Source organism: Anabrus simplex, chromosome 1 (assembly GCF_040414725.1).
Source record: "Anabrus simplex isolate iqAnaSimp1 chromosome 1, ASM4041472v1, whole genome shotgun sequence".
Taxonomy (NCBI): domain Eukaryota; kingdom Metazoa; phylum Arthropoda; class Insecta; order Orthoptera; family Tettigoniidae; genus Anabrus; species Anabrus simplex.
Genome location: NC_090265.1, coordinates 898,243,466 through 898,268,795, shown reverse-complemented (window position 1 = coordinate 898,268,795; position 25,330 = coordinate 898,243,466). Strand labels below are relative to the sequence as shown.

At 38.2% G+C, this 25,330-nt stretch overlaps 1 protein-coding gene across 3 annotated transcripts in view; it reads right to left on the bottom strand.

Annotated features, from left to right (window-relative positions):
* Window positions 1-25,330, bottom strand: part of LOC136857726 (arginine/serine-rich protein PNISR) — a 248,435-nt gene that overhangs the window by 134,832 nt on the left and 88,273 nt on the right. For 2 of the 3 annotated variants that reach the window (XM_067136603.2, XM_067136602.2), the window contains exon 5: window positions 11,849-12,071. In XM_067136603.2, the coding sequence (XP_066992704.2) occupies window positions 11,849-12,071 (223 nt within the window). The remainder of the gene's footprint in view (window positions 1-11,848; window positions 12,072-25,330) is intronic. The other variant, XM_067136605.2, reaches the window with a different exon arrangement.

Here is a 25,330-nt window from a genome sequence, read left to right as displayed (position 1 = left end):
ACTTTTATTCAATTCTACATTAATTTTATTCTAAAATTAGCAGTGAAGAGGGGTTTCTCCTCTGGCTTGGGGGAAAAAATTGCCTCCAAGTCAGATTTTTCCGCCGCCAGTGTAGTGAATTGAGATTTTCGGAATCATAGGGTACTCCTAGGAAACTGATTAGTAAACGGCCATTGTTTTTGCCCTGGGACTCTCCACTATTCGAACCCCCCCAAAAGCCTAAAAGTGTTCACGGATCATGGCTGTCTGCGGCCTGGTCATTCCAGGTCTGGAACTTTGGACTGTTAGATCGGCAGAGTAGTACTGTTCGTTAAAAGTGAGAAAATGTGTGGTTTTCCATATGATAAAGTATTTCATGTGAAATCATTGCTTTTACTCGTGCCATTCCTACTGATGTTCATTTCAGTTGGGAAAACCACTAAGACAGTCTTTCTGAGGATGTAAAAAGGCAGGTGGAGAGCGAGTGTCTGCCATTATAATGCAATTCCCCAACCTAATTGTGAATGATGGTAGGCAAGCGGGCCTACCATTACAATGAAAATTCCCTAACGCAGCCTTCATATTAGAAAAGACGTTTGATGATTTCTCCGTCGCGTTTCTGGGTAACGTTAAGAGCTATGCAATTTAATACAGTCTTGCTCACAACGTGTACTCTACCTAACCTACAATTCTGTATACAACGTAGAATTTCGTAGCGAAGCAAGGGTACATCAGCTAGTCATACATAGATTAAGAGATAAAGACCTCAATATAAACATGCAGGACGAACCTCTAATTATATAACAGCGTGGGCAAGTTCCAGTACCCAGCTGTGATACATATGCTCCAGAATTCTCACGAGACAGCTAGAGGTTAGGTCAGCCAGAGAGGGTAGGATGTATAAGGCCAAGGTCAGGGACCACTCTCGTAGTGTGATTGCTGCCTGGGAGACTGATTACCTCGGATTGAGTAGGGGCATTTCAGTCGCCATGACAAAGAATACAGTATAAGTCTGCTCTAACGAGTACGGCATATAACAAAAACCCCGTTATAATGACAGTTTTAGCCTATCCCTTTAAAATTTGTATATCACTGACACATCCATTATTACGAGTACACATCCATTATTACGAGTAATTAAGCGTGCATGATTTTTTCCATTACCAACATTTATACACCCAACAATTATATTGCATGTGATCGATCATCTTTGGTACCGTTTCCTTGCTATATCCACTAGTGAGCTCTCCTGTCGATATTCGAAGGTGATATTGGAGTCTATTAGTAATACACGTTGACTGCTGTTTCCGTAAAGAAAACTGGAAATGAAAGAGGGGAAAATGTTTTCGTAATAAATGTGTAAATAACGTGTCCGATTGCAGTAACAAAACGATCACTTAATTGTAATGCTAAATACTGCAATTAAATAAGAATGGAATACACCTCAGAAGGCATCACTGATTTCAGAGGTTAATTTTATATTTTCTCGCGCCTGATTAAATTTTAGAAAGGCTATTGTCATGTAAATCAATAGTGAGACAGTTATCATTTCTCTACTGGTGCTTGATATATATTTTCATGGTAGGCCTATATTCGTGGTTACGTTATATTAGGTGATGCTGTTTGAATAAGAAAACTGAAGCGTTTGCCACAAAATGCTATGTTCGGTATAGTTTTCTCACTATGCACACTTGCGAGGTCTCTCATTGACATTGGAAGGCGATGTCGGTGTTGACCGGAGTCGATTAGTAATACCAGTCAACTGCTGCTACGTAAAGAAAATTAGAAATGAAAGAGGAGAACATGTTTTCGTAACAAATATGTAAATAACGTGGTCGTTAGCAGTTGTTAACTCATCAGAAATAAAGGCTAAGTAAATGACTGGACGCTGAAATTAAGTAAAAATGCGATACACCTCAAGCTACGGCAGAGTGCATCATGAATTTATGAGGTTAGTTTATATTTTCTCGCGTCTGGTTAAATTTTGAATAGGCTATTCCCATGTAAATTTATAGCGAAAATGTTATTTCTCTACTGGTGCTTGGAATATGTTTTCACGATACACATAGTACGGTTAATTAAGTTAGGCTAAGTGTCGCTGTTTGAATAAGGAAACTGAAACATTTGCCACAAAATCACTATGCCACTATGTACACTTGCGAGCTGTCTCAACATTCAAAGGGATAATACCAATATAAATGGTCCGTTATTGGACATTATAAATTTTCTAGCTAATTCATTCCTGGTTGTCAGTGTTTCGCCCCAGTGTACTAAGTTGGGCTCATCAGTTGGTAAATAGCACACCCACCAGGACGCATGTCTGGTGCATTCCGTGGAGGCCAATGCGTAGGCTACTTGGAGCCACTGGCAGTGCCAATGCACTATGAGAGCAGGATGTTTAAAGCTCTGTGTATCAAGCTTTAGAATGAGGTCTTCGTATGTGAATTTGGATGAAAAGGATCCTGTTTAAATACAGTAGAAGTCCGCTATAGCGAATACGGCATATAGTGAGAACTCCATTGTATTGACAGCCTTTTTCTGCCCCTGAAAATTCCTTCATTAACCCTGGAACTGGCAAGCAGTTTTGCAAGCAACTTTTAAAAAATTCATAAGAATCTTGTTTTTCAATTAATTTTTATGTATAATAAGTCATTTTATTCAGAAAAGGATGAAGAATACTATAGTAGGAAATTAAACTTACCAATTTAGTATCCTGAACCAGTGTGAGTGAAGTATGCACCCTAAGTATTCCAAAATAATATGAAAGTTCTGGGCAACGTGTAAGTAAAAAGTAAATTTATATGACGATTTTACTATATACAAAATTTGCACAATTTTATGCTGATTAAAAACGTGTAGAAAGGTTTCACTACCTTGAAGAATTGTAAAGTAAAATAGAACTGGAATAACTAAAGCACATCGCACCAACACGTGAGTCTACTTAGATTCATCCTCACTACCTTCGGGGTGGCTTCTCTTCCTTCCTACTTTCATAGGCCTCCAAAAATGTTCTAATTTATGGTAGCACTGTTGATGGACACCATAATTACATCCCGGGCACCAGAAGTAGGTGTGTGACTTTTTCCTGCAGTCGAACACACAGGGCACATTGCATAAAATGAATTTCATTACAAAGCCCATATTGTCGTATGTGTACTTAAAAGGTATGGTCAAATGTTCCACCTTTACAATACTAATTTTTAAATTTAATTATTTAATTCATTTTAAATGTTATTACATACATACATACATTATCATTATAGACTGTTATGCCTTTCAGCGTTCAGTCTGCAAGCCTCTGAGAATTTACTAAACGTCGTCACAATCCTCAATTTGCAACTAGTGTTGTGGCCTCATTTAGTTCTATACCTCTTATCTTTAAATCGTTAGAAACAGAGTCTAACCATCGTCGCCTTGGTCTCCCTCCACTTCTCTTACCCTCCATAACAGAGTCCATTATTCTCCTAGGTAACCTATCCTCCTCCATTCGCCTCACATGACCCCACCACCGAAGCCGGTTTATGCGTACAGCTTTATCCATCAAGTTCATTCCTAAATTAGCCTTTATCTCCTCATTCCGAGTTCCCTCCTGCCATTGTTCCCACCTGTTTGTACCAGCAATCATTCTTGCTACTTTCATGTCTGTTACTTCTAACTTATGAATAAGATATCCTGAGTCCACCCAGCTTTCGCTCCCATAAGGCAAAGTTGGTCTGAAAACAGACCGATGTAAAGATAGTTTCGTCTGGGAGCTGACTTCCTTCTTACAGAATACTGCTGATCGCAACTGCGAGCTCACTGCATTAGCTTTACTACACCTTGATTCAATCTCACTTACTATATTACCATCCCGGGAAAACACACAACCTAAATACTTGAAATTATCGACCTGTTCTAGCTTTGTATCACCAATCTGACATTCAATTATGTTGGATTTCTTACCTACTGACATCAATTTAGTCTTCGAGAGGCTAATTTTCATACCATACTCATTGCACCTATTTTCAAGTTCCAAGATGTTAGACTGCAGGCTTTCGGCACAGTCTGCCATTAAGACCAAGTCGTCAGCATAGGCCAGGCTGCTTACTACATTTCCACCTAACTGAATCCCTCCCTGCCATGTTATACCTTTCAGCATATGATCCATGTAAACTACAAACAGCAAAGGTGAAAGATTACAGCCTTGTCTAACTCCTGGAAGTACCCTGAACCAAGAACTCATTCTACCATCAATTCTCACTGAAGCCCAATTGTCAACATAAATGCCTTTGATTGATTTTAATAATCTACCTTTAATTCCATAGTCCCCCAGTATAGCGAACATCTTTTCCCTCGGTACCCTGTCGTATGCTTTCTCTAGATCTACGAAACAAACACAACTGCCTATTCCTCTCGTAGCATTTTTCAATTACCTGGCGCATACTGAAAATCTGATCCTGACAGCCTCTCTGTGGTCTGAAACCACACTGGTTTTCAACCAACTTCCTCTCAACGACTGATCGCACCCTCCCTTCCAAGATGCCTGTGAATACTTTGCCTGGTATACTAATCAATGAGATACCTCGATAGTTGTTGCAATCCTTCCTGTTCCCTTGCTTATAGATAGGTGCAATTACTGCTTTTGTCCAATCTGAAGGTACCTTACCAACACTCCACGCTAATTTGACTACTCTATGAAGCCATTTCATCCCTGCCTTCCCACTATACTTCACCATTTCAGGTCTAATTTCATCTGTTCCTGCTGCCTTATGACAATGGAGTTTATTTACTATCCTTTCCACTTCCTCAAGCATAATTTCACCAACATCATTTCCCCCTCCCCATGAGCTTGACTGTTTGCAACACCACCATGATGATTTCCTTTTACATTGAGAAGATGTTCAAAATATTCCCTCCACCTCTCCAGTGATTCCCTGGGATCTGTTATGAGTTCACCTGAATTACTCAAACACTGTTCATTTCTTTTTTCCCTCCCTTCCTAAGATTCTTTATTACTGTCCAGAAAGGTTTCCCTGCTGCTTGACCTAGCCTTTCCAGGTTATTACCAAAATTTTCGCATGACTTCTTTTTGGATTCAACAACTATTTGTTTCGCTCCGTTTCTTTCATCTACGTACAAATCCCTGTCTGCCTCGGTCCTTGTTTGGAGCCATTTCTGATAAGCCTTCTTTTTACGTTTACAGGCTGCTCTCACTTCATCATTCCACCAAGATGTTCGCCTTTTCCCATCTTTACACACAGTTGTTCCTAGGCAAACCCTTGCTGTTTCTACTACAGCATCCCTGTATGCCACCCATTCACTTTCTATATCCTGAACCTGCTTACTGTCTACTGTTCGAAACTTCTCACTAATCATATCCATGTACTTCTGTCTAATTTCCTCGTCCTGGAGATTTTCTACCCTTATTCGTTTGCAGACAGATTTCACTTTCTCTACCCTAGGCCTAGAGATACTTAGTTCACTACAGATCAGATAATGGTCTGTATCATCGAAAAATCCCCGAATAACTCGTACATTCCTAAAAGATTTCCTGAATTCAAAGTCTGTTAAGATATAGTCTATTATGGATCTGGTACCCCTAGCCTCCCATGTGTAGCGGTGAATGGCCTTATGCTTGAAGAATGTATTCGTAACAGCTAAACCCATACTAGCACAGAAGTCCAGCAAACGCTTCCCATTCCCATTAGCTTTCATATCTTCCCCACATTTACCAATCACCCTTTCGTATCCTTCAGTTCTATTCCCAACTCTCGCATTGAAATCGCCCATTAGCACTATTCTATCCTTGCTGTTGACCCTGACCACGATGTCACTCAATGCTTCATAAAACTTGTCAACTTCATCCTCATCTGCACCCTCACATGGTGAATACACGGACACAATTCTTGTCCTAATTCCTCCCACTGACAAATCTACCCACATCATTCGCTCACTTACGTGCCTAACAGAAACTATGTTGCGTGCAATGGTATTCCTGATAAAGAGCCCTACCCCAGACTCTGCCCTTCCCTTTCTAACACCCGTCAAGTACACTTTATAATCTCCTATCTCTTCCTCCTTATCTCCCCTTACCCGAATATCACTTACTCCTAGCACATCCAGATGCATCCTCTTTGCTGACTCAGCAAGTTCTACCTTCTTTCTTCCATAAGCCCCATTAATATTGATAGCTCCCCATCGAATTCCATTTCGTTCACCAAGTTGTTTCCAAGGAGTCCCTCGCCTGTCAAATGGGAGTGGGACTCCATTACTCCCATAGGTCCGAGGCTTACTTAAAGTGTTCTGAGCTTGGTAAATTCATGAAGCAGGATGCTGCCCTACTTGCACATAGTCCAAGTGAGGATCTCTCCTCTAACGGGTTATGGACCACCGGTGAATTGTGTAGTCCTAGCCGCCTGAGCACAAGCAGGGCCACGACTCAGAATATGTCCGAGATGCCCACTCCCATTCCATAGCAACTGGTATCCCGACTCTCAGGACCACTTACTAGGCCACTCAGCCGTTGCCCATGGTTCATGAACTAGGACGTGACTACAGTAACCCACAAATAATTAAATTTTTAAAAAATTTTAGTATTGTGAAGGTGGAACATTTGACCATACCTTTTAAGACAGGGCACAACCGCAGTTTCTTTCCTGGGAGGCGTACCAGCTGATGTCCCATTTCTCCTGAAGGTCCAGATGGAATGTTTTGAAGAGTTTCTTCATCTACAAGACCTTTGACAATATTAACCATAAATTTCTCATGTTCAAGGGGTTTGTCGATGTTCAAGTTATAGAGTATGTAGGCATCAAAAATTACCATATCCAACAGGTTATAGAATATATTTTCCCAGTACCTCCTTGTTGCTCTGTCACATGTTACATGATACACTGACTTATCCTTGCAGTCTACTCCCCCCAAGTTTAGGTTATACTTATGGATCAGAAGTGGTTTTATATTTTCCTTTCCACTTTTGCTTCGAATGATTTTGTCCTCCGCGTGACAGCCGGTTGTTATCAGATAACCTGGATTTCTTGTACGTTCCTCTTTGTATCCTACCAAAATTAATTTTTTTCTGAAGTATACTGAGATTTGAGGGGCGAGTTTTGAATTTAGAACTGACTTTGATAGATCTTTAGAATTTTTATTGACTGTGCCAGTAAGAAACGTGTCATTCGCAAAAGGTCTTTTAGCTAAAGGCATTTTTGTGTAAAAGTTGTCAGTGAAAATATGATACCCCCTTTTCAAAAGATTTGAGACAGTCAACAAATGCACAACTTTTTCTGTAAGTGGATCAGTCAAATCTGCCAAGAATCATTTTCCATTGTACAGTTCCGTGTGGATTATATAATTATACTTGCTGTCTACTGCTTCAAATTTTTAAATTCTGAACTGAGCATGTCTCTTATTCGGCATATACATTTTATGAACAAATCTATTCTTCATTTGTATCATGGATTCATCAATAGACAAATTTTGATGGGGAATAAAATACTTCTTGAATTTAGTACTTATTGAGACCAGGAACGTTCTTACTTTATACCATCCATCATGTCCTGGGGGAATATATTGTTGTGAGCTAACGTGTAACAGAGTTCATCATTTCAAAACATTTTAGTGACATGACTTTAGAAAAATATGGAAATATTTGCAATTTTGAAGTGGACCAGTATTTTTCAATGTTATTCTTAGGGTTCAGACCCATATTTACAACTAGAGAAATGAATATTTTCATTTCTGATACTGTAACGTCAACCCATCTTTGCAGATGAGAATATGGATGCATATTTCCAGAATTCATTTTATTTTGAATAGTTTTCTGTGTGTATTTATTAGTTTCAGTCACTAAAAGATTCCAGATAGCACATTGGAGAAAAACAAATAGAAATATGTTAGAGGAGGACTGTTTCTCGGAGGGCAATTTCGTATAACTGCGTTTCGAACCTTGCACTTCTCTTCCACTTTTATGTCTGGCTCTGGAGGATAAACTCTTCTCCACTTCGGATCTGTTTGGTCAACTGCGTTACAGTCATTATCATTATCATCATCAGTGGCTGGTTCATTATGTGCCACATCATCGTCAATATCAGGCTCATATAACTTGACACTACCTGACGAACTATTGTTAAAATCATTGTTAATTCCTTATAAAAATATATCAATATCACCTTTGCCATCCAGATCAAACAAACAATTACGATTTCACTACTTCCTGACAATTCACTCATTTTGCACCAAGAAAGCTAATGAACATGGGTCAACCACAGCAAGCACAACAGAAAGACCGTCTGCAAAGCGTTCTTGTTTTTCCACGTGTATACCACACACTCTATCACACTAAATTACTTCAGAATTGTACTGTATGTATAGAGTAGAGTTTCCTCTTCAACATGATGCAAGATATGTCATAAAGATGTTGAGTGTCAAGGTGCTATCTCAAAATTAGTCAGCGCTGGCATAATGCATCTCGATAGTGACTCTGCTGGTTGAGTAACAAGGAAATGAGTCGCGATTGTGACGACTGCCGGTTCCAGGGTTAAAGTGTGTATTATCCTTCGGTTACAGTGAGAACCCTACCATTGATGCATCCGTTAATACGAGCAATTAAGCGTGCGTAATTATCAATATTTATGCACTCCAGCGATTACAATGAATGTGATCGATCATTGTTAGTATAAATTTTTCGCTATGTGCACTAGCGAGCTTTCTTGTAGACATTCGACCTCTAAGGCAATAGTGGAGTCGATTAGTAATACTCGTCGACTGGTATTCTATGAGCACAATTCAAAATGAAATAGAACATGTTTTCATAATAAATGCATAAATAACATGGTCAATAGCAGTAATTAACTTGATAGAAAAAGGCTGAAGTAAACAATCGCTTAATTTTAAAACTTCCTAATGAAATTAAACAAGAATATGACACCTCAAAATAAGGCGCGGAGGGGACGACTGATTTTGGAGGTTAGTTTATTCAGTAAAACCTTGTTAGGCATTTGTACAGGGAACAAGGAAAGAAAATGCGTTAAGCAAGAAAGTGTACTATTGAAGATACGAATAAAAACTATCCAACACGAATGTTTAAACACTTAATGTTTTTTCTCAAAAGGCGTATGCATGGGTACAGTGAAAACTACCCTTTCTAAAGATGTGATGACAGTATTAAAAGGTATGAAAAAGACAAGAGAACAAATATGAAAACCTTTTCCAGTGGAGCTTATTAAATTAAAAACAGTGTATTAAAAGGTGTGCAAAACACCCCACAACAAATATAAAAACCTTTGTAGTGGGGTCCCGCAAAAGTATCTGTGCATTACTGCAGATCACACTCTTTAAATTGTCATCTGAAGCCTTATATTTTGGACCAGTGGGTTAAACATGGTTTTCTTGTCACACTCTTCGACCATGAATTATTTGGAGGTTAAACTCGGCCATGAGCAAGAGAAATGACTTTGATCGTCATCTTCAATGGGACAACACTTGGAACGACTCAAACTGAAACTCAAAGGTACGAGTTAACACATACGCGCCACCATTGAAAGATGTTGATGCCTGTCCACTTCCTGGATTTTGTCTTCATTAGTAAGAGATTTCACGACTTTTTCAGCATCTATAAAGGTACTACAACAAGATAAATATGCACCGCGCTAGTCAACTTCACACGATTACATTCCTAATCCTTACACAGTCTATCACGCAACAAATATTTGCTACCCTTCATTGTGTCACTCAATACAAAATAAATTTTTAATTTCTAAATGGAATGACAAGTACAAGCATAAATAGACTATTCAGCAATATCAATGAAAACCAGAGAACAAAACTGAACTTTCCTGAGGCTAATGGCTTGCTTCCCGAAGCTATAATTTACTCTCAAAAGTTCCAGAATTCAAGGCAATTTTCCGTTTTTGCATAACTTTCCCCAACTTGTCTGCTGTGGCAGGGGCTCTAATCTACGTTGAAAATCGAGTTTCTTGCACAAGGGACGACAAAAAATGTGATCGTACTGTGCGGTAATAATGAAAATTCGCGATGCCATTAATGAGGTATTTTAAAATGGATTTAATACGACATGAATCAGGACTTAGAATTTAAGATGTGCTGAGCGAGAAATCGTCTTAATAAGGAACGCACTACATCGTTTCACTGAACTTTCTCGTGATTGGTTAAATTTTAGAGAGGCTATTCCCGAGCAATTTATAGCGAAAAGGTTATCATTACTCTACTGGTGCTTGAAACTTGTTTTCAAGATACATATAAGGTTAAGTTAGAACAAGGAAACTGTAAAGTTTGCCACAGAAGCCACTGGAGTGATACTACTACAATTTTTCAGAATGAAAATGAACATAGGCATTCAGTCTTGGAATTGTAAAAATAACTTACGAGTAAGCTTAGTATGGAAATCTGCAAAAACGCAAGTTTCAAACAAACGGCTTGCCGTTAGTTACCGATTTTAATGTGTGTGGTTTTTTCCCCGACTTTTAACCACTCAATGTGGAGTGCCGTACACTGCACGCTAACTCTCCAATGTTCTCTGTTGTGGAGTGACGTGCATTGTACGCGCATAGCAGATTCTGCTTTGTGCTTCTATCTAGCGAATAGTTTTTTGAACTATTACAAATGAAGCAAAATATATCTATAGACGAAGCATCGATCTTTCATTTCATGTGCATATCTATCGAGTTTTTATTGATTTAGTACTATATATTACATCTGAAAAAGTAACAAGTCCTGTTGTTGACATAACGGCAGCTAAACCTTTTCTTGCGATCGCAAAATTGAAAATTAACATTTTACCGAATGATGATGTGGGAATTTTGGTCTCATTAAATGAGGACTAGGATATAGAATCTGAGAGTGAAAGTATTGATCATGACATTGATGCTGCTTTTGATATGCGGGAATATAGCGTCCCTAATGTTATTGATAGCGAGTTTGTGTGGGAAGATATGAATAATTACAGAGGGCAAAGTGAACCGTTTACTTCAGATTATGGGCCTCAGAATGGTGCAAAGAACTGCTTATACCCTGCGAAAATATTTCAGTTGTTTTTTTACTGTCAAGTTTGTCAATATGGTAGTAGATCAGGAAGATATTTATGCTCAACATCACATGCGGTATGTTATATCTGTTCCGATCGAAGGTAAATGAACGGGTACCAGTTACTGTGGAGGAAATGTGAAGTTTTTGCATTGTATATCTTAATGAGCTTAGTACAGAAACCTATACTGAGATCATATTTCTCAAATAAACAGGTACTAGTTACTCATATCTGGTTCAGCCATATCCCTTGTTCGATTCGAAAGCATTTCAATATTTCCCCACTTCACTGGCCTCGGGTAATTCCAGTAACTTACACTGTTTGTGTGTTTAAGCATTAATAACAAATTGAAAATTTTGGTAAAATCCATTGAACGTTTTATCAGACATGCCCGATTAATTAAAAGCCTGAACTTATGGCATGCTTGGTGCACTACTTCTCCCACAGCACAGGGTAGCCAGGTAGTGAAAGTCGTCTCACGCTGAGAGGTTAAGAAAAATTGGATATAACGACAATCCACTGTAGCAAGTAAATTTTTCGCAGTTATGAATTCTCGCTATAATGGACTTGCACTGTATATTAATTGTCTGAGCAGGCTTTCTATAAATATCATGAGATAGGTGATTTTTATTTCTGGTAATTTTATCATTAACTTTTATAATATAAGAACGTAAGATTCTCCACATTACATACTATTCAGATATTGCAATCCAATTGTATTATTTCAATGCAGCTAAAAATGTCTTAAATAAGCCAAAACATTTTGCAATTTTAAATTGTAAATATATTTAACTGTACTGAGTTGGTGGACTATCTATACTTTTATCATACTGGACAAATATTTACCTATTACGGTGGTAGTATCTTCTTCTTCATCAGATTTTTCGTTAGGTCGAGCTCGATCATGAGTACGACCTGTTCTCCTCCAGTCTTGGCGATGCTGACGAATAAATGGTGCTGGTCCAGCACCTGGAATAGGAGCTACTGCTCCACCTTCCCCAGGTGGACCAGTCCAGTAACCTCCAGCCATAACCTGACCAACAGAAGTCTTGTTATCCAAAGTTGTGTTCTAATAGAAAGGACATAAATTCGTAAGTTAAAAAGAATTTTATAAAATAAAAACAATATGAGAACAAAATGGAATGGATTGTACATATACAAAAGGGGCAATTAAAATACACAAAGCCAAAGAAAAACAGTATAGGTACAAATATGTTTGATTAACAAAGCTCACTTTTTTTTTTTTTTTTTACATGTTTTACGCCACACCGACACAGGTAAGTCTTATGGCGACAATGGGATAGGAAAGGGCCGAGAGTGGGAAGGAAGCAGACGTTGCCTTAAGTTACAGCCCCAGCATTTGTCTGGTGTGAAAATGGGAAACCAAGGAAAACCATCTTCAGGGCTGCTGACAGTGTGGGTTCGAACCCACTATCTCTCAAATGCAAGCTCCCATACGCATGTCCCTAACCCCGTGGCCAACTCACTCAGCGAAGCTCACATTCTTGACGGTAGTGGAATTCACAACAGGTGTCTAATACAAATAATGTGCTGTATTACAAACTATCCACTTCATGTCCGTATCAATATGACAATCTAAGAATCAAAGAATTATTTGACCACCTAATCGCCACCTTTATTTGCCTTTGGCAACTTCATGGAATCATTCATAGTACATGTTCCATCTGCTTCGCACACATCAGCTACATTCACTTATGCTTAGCTAAAAAAAGATGAAAGTGTACACAATATATTGTTCTCATAACAGCCTTGATCTCTTCTCATGAAAAACTTATAACTTTGTCTAATTGAAGAGGTGGATTCCAAAACACACTAAGTCAAAAAATAGTATTTTTTAGGAGAAGCAATTTTTTAAATATATTTTAGGTATTATTCTTAAAGTTTGTACCATCCATCAACTTTCTTAATTGCCTCTTAAAGGTAGAATGATCATTAATTTTATAATACAAACGTCTATTCTCAGAAAAGTACTGGATTTTAATGCTGGGATTTTCCAAAATGAACTTAGTGCATTTTGGAAAATTTATGAGTGGTTAAGTACTGTGCCATTCCATTGTCCTGATTACCAAAATACGGAATTTAAAAGTCATAATTTGCCGTAAATAACATTTAAAAGTTTGTATGTTAAACAGCAGAAAAATACAAGTCAAATGATACAAGCAATTGCAATCATAGTAGCCGTGACCGAGATAAAACGTACCATCTGAAATTAATAGAATCAACAGAGAGAATAAAAGAGAAAACTGATTTTTAAAAAGGCAGGCGTGAAGATCGGAAGATTAATTCTGTAGAAGAAACAACATATTTTGAAGTTTATCAAATTTGTCGGTAAAAACCGAAGTCATTATGAGGATATATTTCCGTGCGTGTAATATTTAAGAAATTGAAGATGAAATACGAAGAAGAAGAAGATAAAATACAATAGGATTCACGTTGGAATTTTATAGAAGAAAAGCAAAGGTTTCATTAGGAAGCACAGTTAAAAAAACACAAGCATTTGAGATAAATTACCACTGAATTAGACGATCATAAGCCACGACAGCCATATTGGTAATCTGTATATAGCATACAAACTGATGTTATATTTGAGAGTATAAAACAAAATAATAGTACAAGAAGGCTTTGCAACTAACAGGAAGATGTTGTTAATATTATCCTTGAATGTATTTTTCATGCATGCACACGAGATCGACGAGATGGTTCGTTAAATAAAGCATGGGTCTGGCGACTGATGGACTCCAGCCGACATCCCTCGTAGATATGAGCTCACTTCCCAAGAATCCCAGATGACTGAGCCGTTAACCAAGGGAGATCCTGTACAGAGGAGGATGTAGCAGAACGAACAGCAATCCTGGCAGCAGACAGACACAGAATAAGATAAGTTTCACAATTTATTTTAACATAATTTTATTTATATATTGTTGTATATTCCAATGTGTTGCCATACGCTAAATAATAATACTTCTGGTAATATCTTTGTTCGCCAGATTTCTAATATCAACTTATACATAGTTTGTATCACCGTTTCACCACATTAACAACTCGGCTGTTATTCCACCTTCTCCTGGTGACTTATTATTCTTCATCGATAAGAGGACACCTTTTACTTCTTCCAAAGTGGGTGGTTCACTATTGCATTCCTCAGATTCATCATCACTGGATTCACTATTTGACTATTCTAATTCATATTCTTCATTTTGTATTTTAACTGGATTCAAAACCTCCTCAAAATATTCTGCCCATCTATCTAATATTTCCTGAGTATTTCCAAGTAGTTGCCCTTCCTTATTTTGTATGCAGCTTATTATTGGTTGAAATCCATTTTTCCTCTGCTTTACGTTTCTAAAATAATTTCTACTTCTCTTATCCTCATAATCTTGTTGCATCTCTTTTATCAAATCTTTACCATTTCTCTTTTCCTTTTTCTACAAAGATTCTTAGCTTCACTTCTACATTATACATATGTTTGGTGAGTAGCTCTTGTTGCCTTTTGCATATACAGGGTGGCCCACTTAAACGTTTCACCGCAGATATATCTGGAACAACAAGAGATATTGAAAAATGACTTTCACGGGCATGAAGGCAGGGAAGGGGCTAATTAACGTAAATACTATGAGCCATTCTAAAACGTAGGAAAATAGTATTTTTAACATCAACTTATGTATTTTTAAATGGACACCCTATATTATTTCGTAAGCAATCGTTAATATGAAAAATCACATAAATAATGGCGTTTGTTTCATCGCAATAGGTCAATTACATCCTGAGATATTGCAACGTGAAGTTGGCGCTTGAGATAAACGAAACGCGCAGCAGTTGCACATTCCGAGAGTCAAACGCGAACCTCACGGTCCTCTTACTCACGATATAATTGCCATACTACGATGCGACAGGCACTGTACTTAATGCTATTTGCACTGCTATCAAGAGGGATGAAAATAAAAGAAGGGTTTCCTGCCACAGCAAAAGGATATGTAAATAACGGTTTCTCTCTTGCGTGTTTTATTTACCCACACAGTACATTGCAGTACTCTGTACTGTACTACTTCAGAATGTACATAAATCGTACAGCAAAGTTACTGTAACGAAATTCTCTTATTTTCATCCCTCTTGATAGCAGTGCAAATAACATTAAGTACAGCGCTTGTCACATCGTAGTACGGCAATCATATCGTGAGTATGAGGACCGAGAGGTTCGTGCTGAACTCTCGGGATGTGCAACTGCTGCGCGTTTCGTTTATCTCAAGCGTCAACTTCACGTTGCAATATCTCGGGATGTAATTGACCTATTGCGATGAAACAAACACCATTACTTATGTGATTTTTCATGTTAACGATTGCACATGAAAAAATACACGGTGTCCATTTAAAAAAAACGTAAGTTGATGTGGAAAATACTATTTTCCTACGTTTTAGACTGGCTCACAGTATTTACGTTAATTAGCCCCTTCCCTGCCTTCATGCCCGTGAAAGTCATTTTTCAATATCTCTTGTTGTTCCACATATATCTGCGGTGAAACGTTTAAGTGAGCCACCCTGTATATCATCCTTGCTTTATTTCTTTTCTCCAAGGCTAGCTTAACTTCCTCATCATACCAATCCTTCTTTGGCTGTTTCTTTCTTTCTCCTAGTACCTCCTGGGCTGCATTCGTGATGGTTTCTTTAATACCCCGCTATGATTCATCCACTATTACTGCATTTTTATGGTTTTTCAAACCTTCTTCGACTTGTCTTTATATTCCTTCTTCCGTGCATTAGCATGAACTTCTTCTTGGTTAAATCCTTTCCTCCTTTCTGCGTTACCTCTGACTTACCGCAAGCTTTTGTTTCAATTTAGCTTTCACCAAATAGTGGTCTGAATCTATATCCGCATCTATAAGTATGCACATCCTGCACATTTGACGCATGTCTTATCAACCAGTATATGGTCGATCTGATTCTTGGTGTTCCCATCTGGTGCCTCTCAAGTTTCTATATGAATTCTCTTGTGCTCAAATGCAGTGCTTTCATTTATGAAAACATTAAGGTATGCTTCAGTTGTTTAGACATCATAAAGCCTGTTCCACAGATGTTCTCGCTATTTCCACTATTGATCAATTTCCCGCCATCTAATTTCATGTAGAGCAGCAATTTCAACATTATACTTTCTTAGTTCCTCTTCTAGTTTTCTGCTTTTTCCTGGCTGGAGCAGGCTTCTCACGTTCCAAGTCGTTAATACCAATCCATAAACATTTCCTCGCCTAGGTCTTTTTCAATTTCATCAGTCCGCTTTATTGTTATTCTTTGTGGCTTCTCAACATGCTTTTTTTTTTAAATGGAATAGAGGTGTCAACCCTATGCCCAACCCCAAAACTGGAGGACCAGCCTTACGTCACACCGACACAGATAGGTCTTATGGCGATTATAGGATAGGAAAGGCCTAGGAATGGGAAGGAAGCGGCCGTAGCCTTAATTAAGGTACAGCCCCAGCATTTGCCTGGTGCGAAAATGGGAAATCACGGAAAACCATCTTCACGGCCACCGACAGTGGGTTTCGAACCCACTATCTCCCACATGCAAGCTCACAGCTGCGCAGCCCTGACCGCACGGCCAACTCGCCCGGTGGTATCCCTTTTAGTCTGGATCATCACCTTTGACCTGTCCAGCATGCGAGGCCTTACCAGTAATTAAGCTACCGTCGGCATAGCTCTCAGGATCTTTTGACCACACAAGCCCCACCAACACCACGACAAGGTAAAGGTACCATCGATGGGGTGACATCAGGGTTACATTAGAGAAAAGGTTCTTCTTCAATCCCAGTGAACATCATCATTGTCCTTAGCTAGTGATGTGCAGTGGCCCAGAACTTTTTCATAAAAGACCTTGTCCTTTGGATTGTGCTGCAAAAATGTTCATAGTTTCTCCACATCCTTCTTTAACTCGCTTATCTTGTTCTTCTCTTTGATTTCTGAGCAGGATCTCCAGAAAGAGCCTGCTGTCTTTTTCAGAACACTGTATGTACTTGGGTCTCCTGCGTATGTGTTTTTGGCCTGTATGCTGCTGTACCCCTTTTTGTAAATAAACACCTTTTGCTCCCTCATCAAAAATGGTAATTCAAATTTCAAAACCTTATTGGAGGACTTTTTGAAATGTTGAAGCCTCCAGTATACCAAGAACTTTTACAGTACCAAGTTTAGCCAGGATTGAATGGTAGTCATCTGAATAAAGTATCTGTTGCTGAGACCTGTACTCCTCCTCAACTCTCCCAAACACTCGATCAGGAGGTATAAAGCTGTGCCCCCGATTAGGAAGTAGTGCTCTACTATACTGAAAACATATATATAATATAGTTCAGAAGAAAACTCAACATTGTTGCATTTTTTGTTCTGGCTGCTTGCTGAATCTGAAGAGAGTCTCAGGGTATGAGGAAGAGCTGGGGCATTCTCTTTAACAATTTTCTCTTCAAGGATTTGTAGGAAGCTGTACAGTGCAGACATCACTTCATTCAATCCACGTCCGGATTGATCTTCAGTCCAATTGTAGACGAAAGTGTTATTAGTGCACTGTTCTTTCTCATGAATAACGAAGGTAAGATTATACAACCAAATCTGTCGTGCAAAGAATGTTTCAGATATCCTGATCATTGGAAGGGGCTGGTTCTGCTGCATATCAAAGGCAACCTTCACAATATCCTCTTCCTCAGACTTCATTATCTCGTAAAATTTCTTTGATCTATGCTTGTTTAAAATATATCTTGTCATCCATTCAATTTTTTCACCTGGGCTTCTGGATTTCTTGATTTCATTTCTTTTAGTCTTCCAAAGTTGCCTACATTTCTTAGCAGAAAGAAAAGGATCCGTGTAAACACTTACACTTTTCCCCCCAACTATAGTGTCTTTCCCTGCACTTCAGTGGCTTCAGGAAATCAGATATTGATTATGAAATCTCCACATCCCTAGGTCCAATTCGAGAGTCCCCTCTCCTCTCAAGTTTATTTTCACCAGTTGCTGAGAAATACTTTCCTGTACCATTCAACCTCCTCCTCGTTATTTTGGATATAGAAGCAAAGGTTTTTCCGTACATATAATATGTCCAGTTTTCTTCCTAATGAAGTATTCCATTACTAATCTTGGCCTTGGATTAGTCTTGTTTCTTGGCTTGTGAGTTTTAGGTTCTGTAACTCTCATATACTCGTATTTGACAAGAAAATTGTCTTGCTCAGGTTTGGTCTTAAAAACATACACCTTACTGTGAAAATCAACAAAGTTTTTTAAAAATTCAAATCCCCTGCCATGGATTGCTTCATTATTGCGACGATTGCAGTCTTTGCTAGGAACACCATGGGCACTACTACTATTCCGAGCATACATGCGTTTGTTTTTGTCCCAATTTTCTGGATTCAGTTTTCTCTTCCTACTCTTCTCATTTTCCTGTGCATTAACTAAACACTCTGGGCCGATTGCAGAAATGGTGTTTAGACAATATCTACAGTTAAACAATGCCTAAGTATCACTGCCGCATTGCAGAGACGTTATTAATCACTTAGACACTGTCTAAAACCGATGTTCAACCGGCAATGTTTAAACACTGCCAAGAACACTGTTTAACCTTAAATGAGAGGAGTGAATCACAATCAGAAGTTATATACCATGAAACCTATAATTTGTATTATCTTGTCGAGATGATTCTGGGAAGAGAGGTTAGTCCGACGGCCTCTGCGGGTCGCCTGCTGCAAAATCGCAGCAATTCATTTGAAATGTACGGGGAGATAGAGTTTAAAATAAGATTTTGCTTTTCAAGAGAGTTGTTCTTGTGACTGACAAAGGGACAGACCGGTAACTGTAAATTGGAATACAATTATTGGCAACCAATATATTTTATTGTACATGGGGTAATTTTCATGTAATTATAGGACACTTTGACTAGATACAGTCAGAATTACTTGTCCCAGTCATCAGAGGGCTGTCACATACATCAAATGGGAGTGATTCACTTATATTTACTGCGAAGTAAGCACATATAATAGTGAAAACTAAAAAGTAAGCTGTATGTGGTTTTTATATATATAATCGTCGCGCTAATTCAGATAAGTTTTGGCAACTATGAGATAGGAAAAGTCAAGTGGTGGGGAAGGTAGTGATTATTGTTTAAAGAGGAGGACTGGGGGAAGAAGAGCCATGGCCATAATAAAAACCCTAGTATTTGCCTGGTGTAAAAATAGGGAAACTACGGAAAAAATCTTCAGGACTGCCGATGATACGTTTCGAACATACTGTCTCCAGAATGCAAGCTACATCTATATGGCCTGTACAACACATTCGGTTACACATTACTATTGTTTCATCTTCCCTTTGTCAAAACTATTTACGACTAGATTACACTCTATAATCAAAGCTGCACTTCCTCGTACAGTGGTGTGTCGCTTTAGTGACGATAATATTATGAGATTTAATTTCCACCAAAAGCGATATTCTTATCTGCGAGCAAGTCATGCTCATGTTTAGCCACATTTGAGTAACGTGTAGGATGACAAACAGCTAACTGGCATTCAGCACGTGCACCGACGAATTTCATTGGTTGCGACAAGCAAAGAGTTGCATGAAAGATACTTATATCTCCATTTTCAAACCAATATTGAAACTTGAAACGTTGTTTAGTTAAACACCAGCTGAACATTGTTTATGCAATGAAAGACCGTGCTCAATTTAGACGTTTAGGTAGACGTTGTCTAAGGCTTAAAACTAGTCATCGTTTCTGCAATCGGCCCTCTAAATAAAAATCACACATTGTCCCACAGTTCCACAAGAAATGCTGCGGTAAAATATTACTATTACCGAGCTATGTGTAAACAAAAGAGGTGGGCACTTATTCTACTGCTCATGTGGATTATAGCAGGCTGTGACTAATGGCTGGTTTACACGTGGACAGTGTTTAGTGCAGGAGTAAGTGGTAAGTTACTACTTAACTCACGTAGGCTTGTTTAAACGTAAGACAGCGTTTAGTACAGTGGTACATGGCAGTTTGTCACTCAAGCCACGTGATTCAGTCGTTCCTGTGTCGTCAACTAGATTAGAGATAAGATGGTCGGCCATCAACAACGTGTTAGATAACATTTTAGAGGAAGTTGAGGATGAGGTGACCAAAGTTAGGAGAAAAAGAGAATGGGAGCGAAAATGGATTACCAGAAAGAATAATCTCGGGGCAAGTACAATTCACCTTAAAGAATTAGCCGAGGAGGATCGACAGGAATATATGTTATCCTTGCGAATGTCACAAGTAACATTTAATGAGTTACTGCATAAAGTTGAACCAATGATACAAAAGACAGATACCATCATGCGTAGAGCATTATCAGCAAAGCTGAAACTGCATATCGTGCTGTACATGCTCGCGACGGGAAATAATGTCCGAAGCCTTCATCATTTCTTCAGTTTCCAAAGCCAGTATATCTTTAGTGATTCCGGAAGTATATGAAGCTATATATATACTGCTCTGAAAGATTTCATACAGGTAAGGAAAAATACAAACACATATTGGTTACAATATTATATATAAGCAATTGTTTAGCAAAACGACTATTATCAAAGGTTTATTGCTTTTAAATTTCAGTGAATACACATCAAAAACCTATCACAATAAATAGTATTGTTTCAATTCTGCAGTGACTTAAAAGCTTCTGTCCATCTAGCCATTGTTGTAGGCAATTAGAATGAACGATCAAAAGAAAGCAGGAACTCACAACGATGATCAGCTCCGTAGTTTTACCCACAACTTATGAACTTGACTAAATTGCGCCCGTTCGCACGTGGTAAGTTGCAAGTACAGTGCTCCCCCACTACTCCGATGGGTGCGCGCGCAGCTGGTGAGAAGTCTACTTGAAAGGAAAAATAGACTGGATTCTATTCCACTTGACTAAATTGTTACTTAATCGTTTACTTACCACTTACCACTAAAGTCACAGTTCACACGCTGCAAGTCACTTAAAATTAAGTTAAAAATTTAGTTACCACTAAATTACTGTCCGCGTGTAAACAGGCCATAAGAATGTTATATTATATCAACTGCCTTAGAACAGTCTGGAAAAAATCTCCATCTTTCCACCTAATTATCTATGTAACTAAGAACCGCTTGGCAAATATTCTTCTCTCAACTAATACATCTATGCCTTCTAAACAATAACAAATGCAAAATAACAGAAAATTGAGTATGTTTTGGAATCCACCTCTTCAACTGGGGAAGGATGGTGGTGATGGTAGTGGTGGGGGGAGGAGGAATGTTGAAAATGTGTAAAATGTGTAATTAAAAAATTATCCTTAACTAAAATACTATTAAAACATTTGTTCAGCTTCCATTAAAAAGATAAAAAGTCTTTAAGTCTCTTTCATGCTGCTGCTCAAAAGTGTGTTTGAAAAAACACTGGTTAACTTGTTATAATCTTATTACTTAAGGTGGATTCCTTATTGTCACATTTAAAATGTTCTTGCAACTCAATGTTGGGATGTGCTTTGAAGTTTATTTGTAATTTGTCCATGATAAGTTCTTGTTTTGCTTTGTCAAAATTATTGCTAAACACAACACATTGCCAGTCCATAGTTCAAGATTCCCTCTGCTAAGAAAGCAAACACGGACAAGGTGTCAAGGGTTAAGTCAGATTTATAGGGCAGTGAAAATGTAGATTTGTCTGTGCAAGGCATCTGAAATGTTTCTGTTAGAAGTAATGTGGCCTACAGAAATTGTCACATGCATCTTATAACGGACCCACCCAACGACGCCAGGCTTCTGGAATCTCCATCTGCATCAGCTTTAGAAATTATGCTAAGTTCGCTTTATCATGTGCTCTACCGCACTGTATTCTATGCTATCCTGCCCACTACTACACCTTACTATCAAAAGGGGTATAGGAAGGTCCACCTATTCAAAACCAATTAGACTGATGTTATTTATTAAATACTGGAACTAGTTTTGAACCTATTATATACAGTAAAACCTTGTTAATTCGAAGTCGTTGGGACGCAAAAATCAGACTTCGAATTACGTGATTTCGAATTAATCGCCAAGTCATAATTCAGAAATGCCAACCCTTGCCAAGTTACAAAATATTCTAAGACCCGTCACTATATGCAATCACCTTGATTCACAAATTAAACCAGGAGGGAAAAAAATACAATTAAAAAAAATCCAAAATGTATCCAACATGGTGTATTTACAGTATTCAAATAATGCACTTTGATAACTCACTGACAAATGTAACCTCATGCAACAAAAGAAAAAAAGCATGAAAAAGACAAGAAATCTATGCTGGCTCCCCTGTGCAATTGCTTTATTCATTGGATTACTGAACGGTATGCATTTTAGATGCCCTGTACTTGCACGGAAAGTACCCGATGCCCTTAAAACATTATGGCTTATTTAACTTTCCTATGACGAGGGGAGAAAGTCTCTCGCTTCCATCTGCAATACAACACAGTACAGTGCTTCTATCCTTGTACGATTTCCCGCCATGGCACTTCTCTCATAATTCCATGTCATAAAGTATTCCAAGACCCATTAATGCATGCAATCACCTTGATTCATAATCTAAGCCTTTCAAATGCCATGGAAAATCTATTTCTGAAATGTTTCCAACAAGGAGCATTTACATTATTACAATAATGCATTTCGATAAATCAATGGCAAACACAATATCACGCAAGGAAATAAACCACACGATTCAAAGACTAGAACAAATTATCCTGGTTCCCCTGTGCAAATGCTTTATTTTTTGGATTACTGTACTGCTTGCATTTTTTAGATGCCTTTTACTTGCACAGAAAGTACCCAACTCCGATAAAACATCGTGGCTTAGCAAACTTGCAACACAGTACAATGACCTCCACCCTTGTATAATTTCCTGGCTGGCACTTCTTTCCTTTATAAACATAAGTTTACTTGGGCTTGGCATTAAAAACACAATGCAGTTTCATCAGCATTGACAATGTTATTCGGTGCGTACGGATTGATTATATCAGCCACGCTTTTTCGCCAACTGTCGGCATCGTCAGTGTTCTCGGATTCTGCTTCTCCACACACCGCCTGCTACAAAATATTGTGGCATTCCTTAAAACGCTGATTACATAGAATTACAATTTCACTCAAACTTTGCAAATATGAAGTGCACTGTAGACACACCAAAGTGAGTGAAAGTGCGGAAAGCTACCCCTGCATGTTCCAAAAGACGTGTTCTATCATGACGTGGATAAATTTTGAATTTAAATTACTCTATTTAATACCATTTTTCTAAAATGTAAAGGCGGTTTTGAATTAAAAGTCTAAATTTAAAATCCACCCATCCATTATCTAAAGGCTACGCCTTGTCGCTGCAGCCACATCCCACAGTCTTCAGCAGTCCTCTTCATCGTGACATAGGAAGCAAAACCCAGCTGAGTGAATATGTTCCTAAGGTATGAGAGACGTGGTCTTCTTCCCTAGGACCTTTCCTTTGAAGGCATTCTGGAGAAAGGTGTCATGCCGTAGGACATGTCCAAGAAATTTAGCTTTCCTCTGCTCTATTGAATAAATTAAGGTCCATTTCTCATTGTCATTCAAGACTTGAATATTAGTCTTTTTTTCTGTCCAACTCGTCCCTGTCAGTCTTCTCCAGAACCACTTTTCTGCAGCTTCTAGTACTGATTGTGCTTGTTTTTCCAAAGTCCAGGTCTCGCAACCATAAGTTAGCATACTCCAAACAAAGGTTTTAACAAACTTCTTCCTGGTTTCAATTCCTATGTGCTTATTTAACTAGATTTTTTCCAGCTTTGAAACACTTGTTTTGCCATAGCAATTCTTCTTTTGACTTCTGTCAGGCACTGATTATCATTGGTTATAATTAGAGCCCGGATTTCCATGCAAATGCATGTTTTTAAATAAGCTAGCTACACTTCTCAAACTTTGCAAATATTCGTTTTACGGCTTAACAATTCCAAATAACCATTCTTTTTCTGTGCATGTTTGCATGTTTTGGCATTTTTCGGAGAAAATTCATGCATAATGCATATTTGGAAGATTTTGGATTTAATAGCGCATATTTGGACGTTTAATATTGCATAATATGACTTTTATTCTGACTTTGACGCATATATATTGTTAACTTGCATCGTAGTGCATTTTCTGAATGTTAGTTTGCAGAATTTGGGACAATTTTTCACGTTGTAGGCTACAGTATGTCTATTACTGAGAGACGGAGAGAATGTATTCCTATGTGACAACCATAGTTAGTAGCCTACATACGGTACAGGTCCTACAGTATAATGCAATTAACCAAACACTTTCTTATCTGTTGCTTGAGTAAACAATGACGTAAGTCGGAAGGCCCCACGTCGAAATCTAATTCTTAGGAATAAGGTGTCCCAGTTTTACAGTTGTACATTGCTATAAATTGAACCGTAAGTTGTGCATTAATCATTGACGGCTCATTTTTCGTCTGTTAGACGAACAAAAGAAACCTTGTATCGCACTTCTGTGGCGCCGCGTTACTGGGATAGCAGCTTACAAATTCAGGTTTTTCATTGAAACCTCTACCGTTGTTATCCTGGAATGTCCTACCCGGAACTCTCAATCGTCACACGTCTGTGTTATCGCAGCAAGCAATCGTCTGCAATCATCGCATGGAGAAGCAGCTGCCACAGATAGAGATAAGTTGAACAAACTAATTCGTTCAAATCCTGATTTTGAATTCGTCAAGATTATAAAAGACGTATTGTGGTGAACATGCAAAAGACGTACAATTTGACCTCACTTTGTGCAAATGTCTTCATTGAATTATGCATCTATCACTTCTCGTGACGTAAAAAGATAATTTTCTGTGGTTAAGTATGTGCTGAATGATAAATGGATGAGCTTAAATCAAGACAATTTGGAGAAATTAGGGTAGTTTTTGTTCATGTTTCAAAAGGAACTGAATTTTGATAGTGCATATTTTCCAGTTTATTGTGCATGTTTTGCCATATGATAGTGCATGAATGCATGCATATTTTGAGATTTGATAGTGCATGGAAATCCGGGCTCTAGTTATAATACTACCCAGACAACAAAATTCTTTAACCTGATCTATTTTTTCACAGCCTAATTTAATGATTGTTTTCAATTCAGTCTTCTTTAGAATGACGATAATTTTAGTTTTCTTTGTGTTTATTTTCAGCCTGAACTTCTCTAACGTCCTGTTTAGTATACTGAGCATCCTAGTCATTTTGTGCTCTGAATCAGCTATCAATGCAATATCATCTGCAAAGCGCATACTATGAATTTGTTTACAATTAAAATTTATCCCTTTGGTTTTTTCCTTTTACTGTT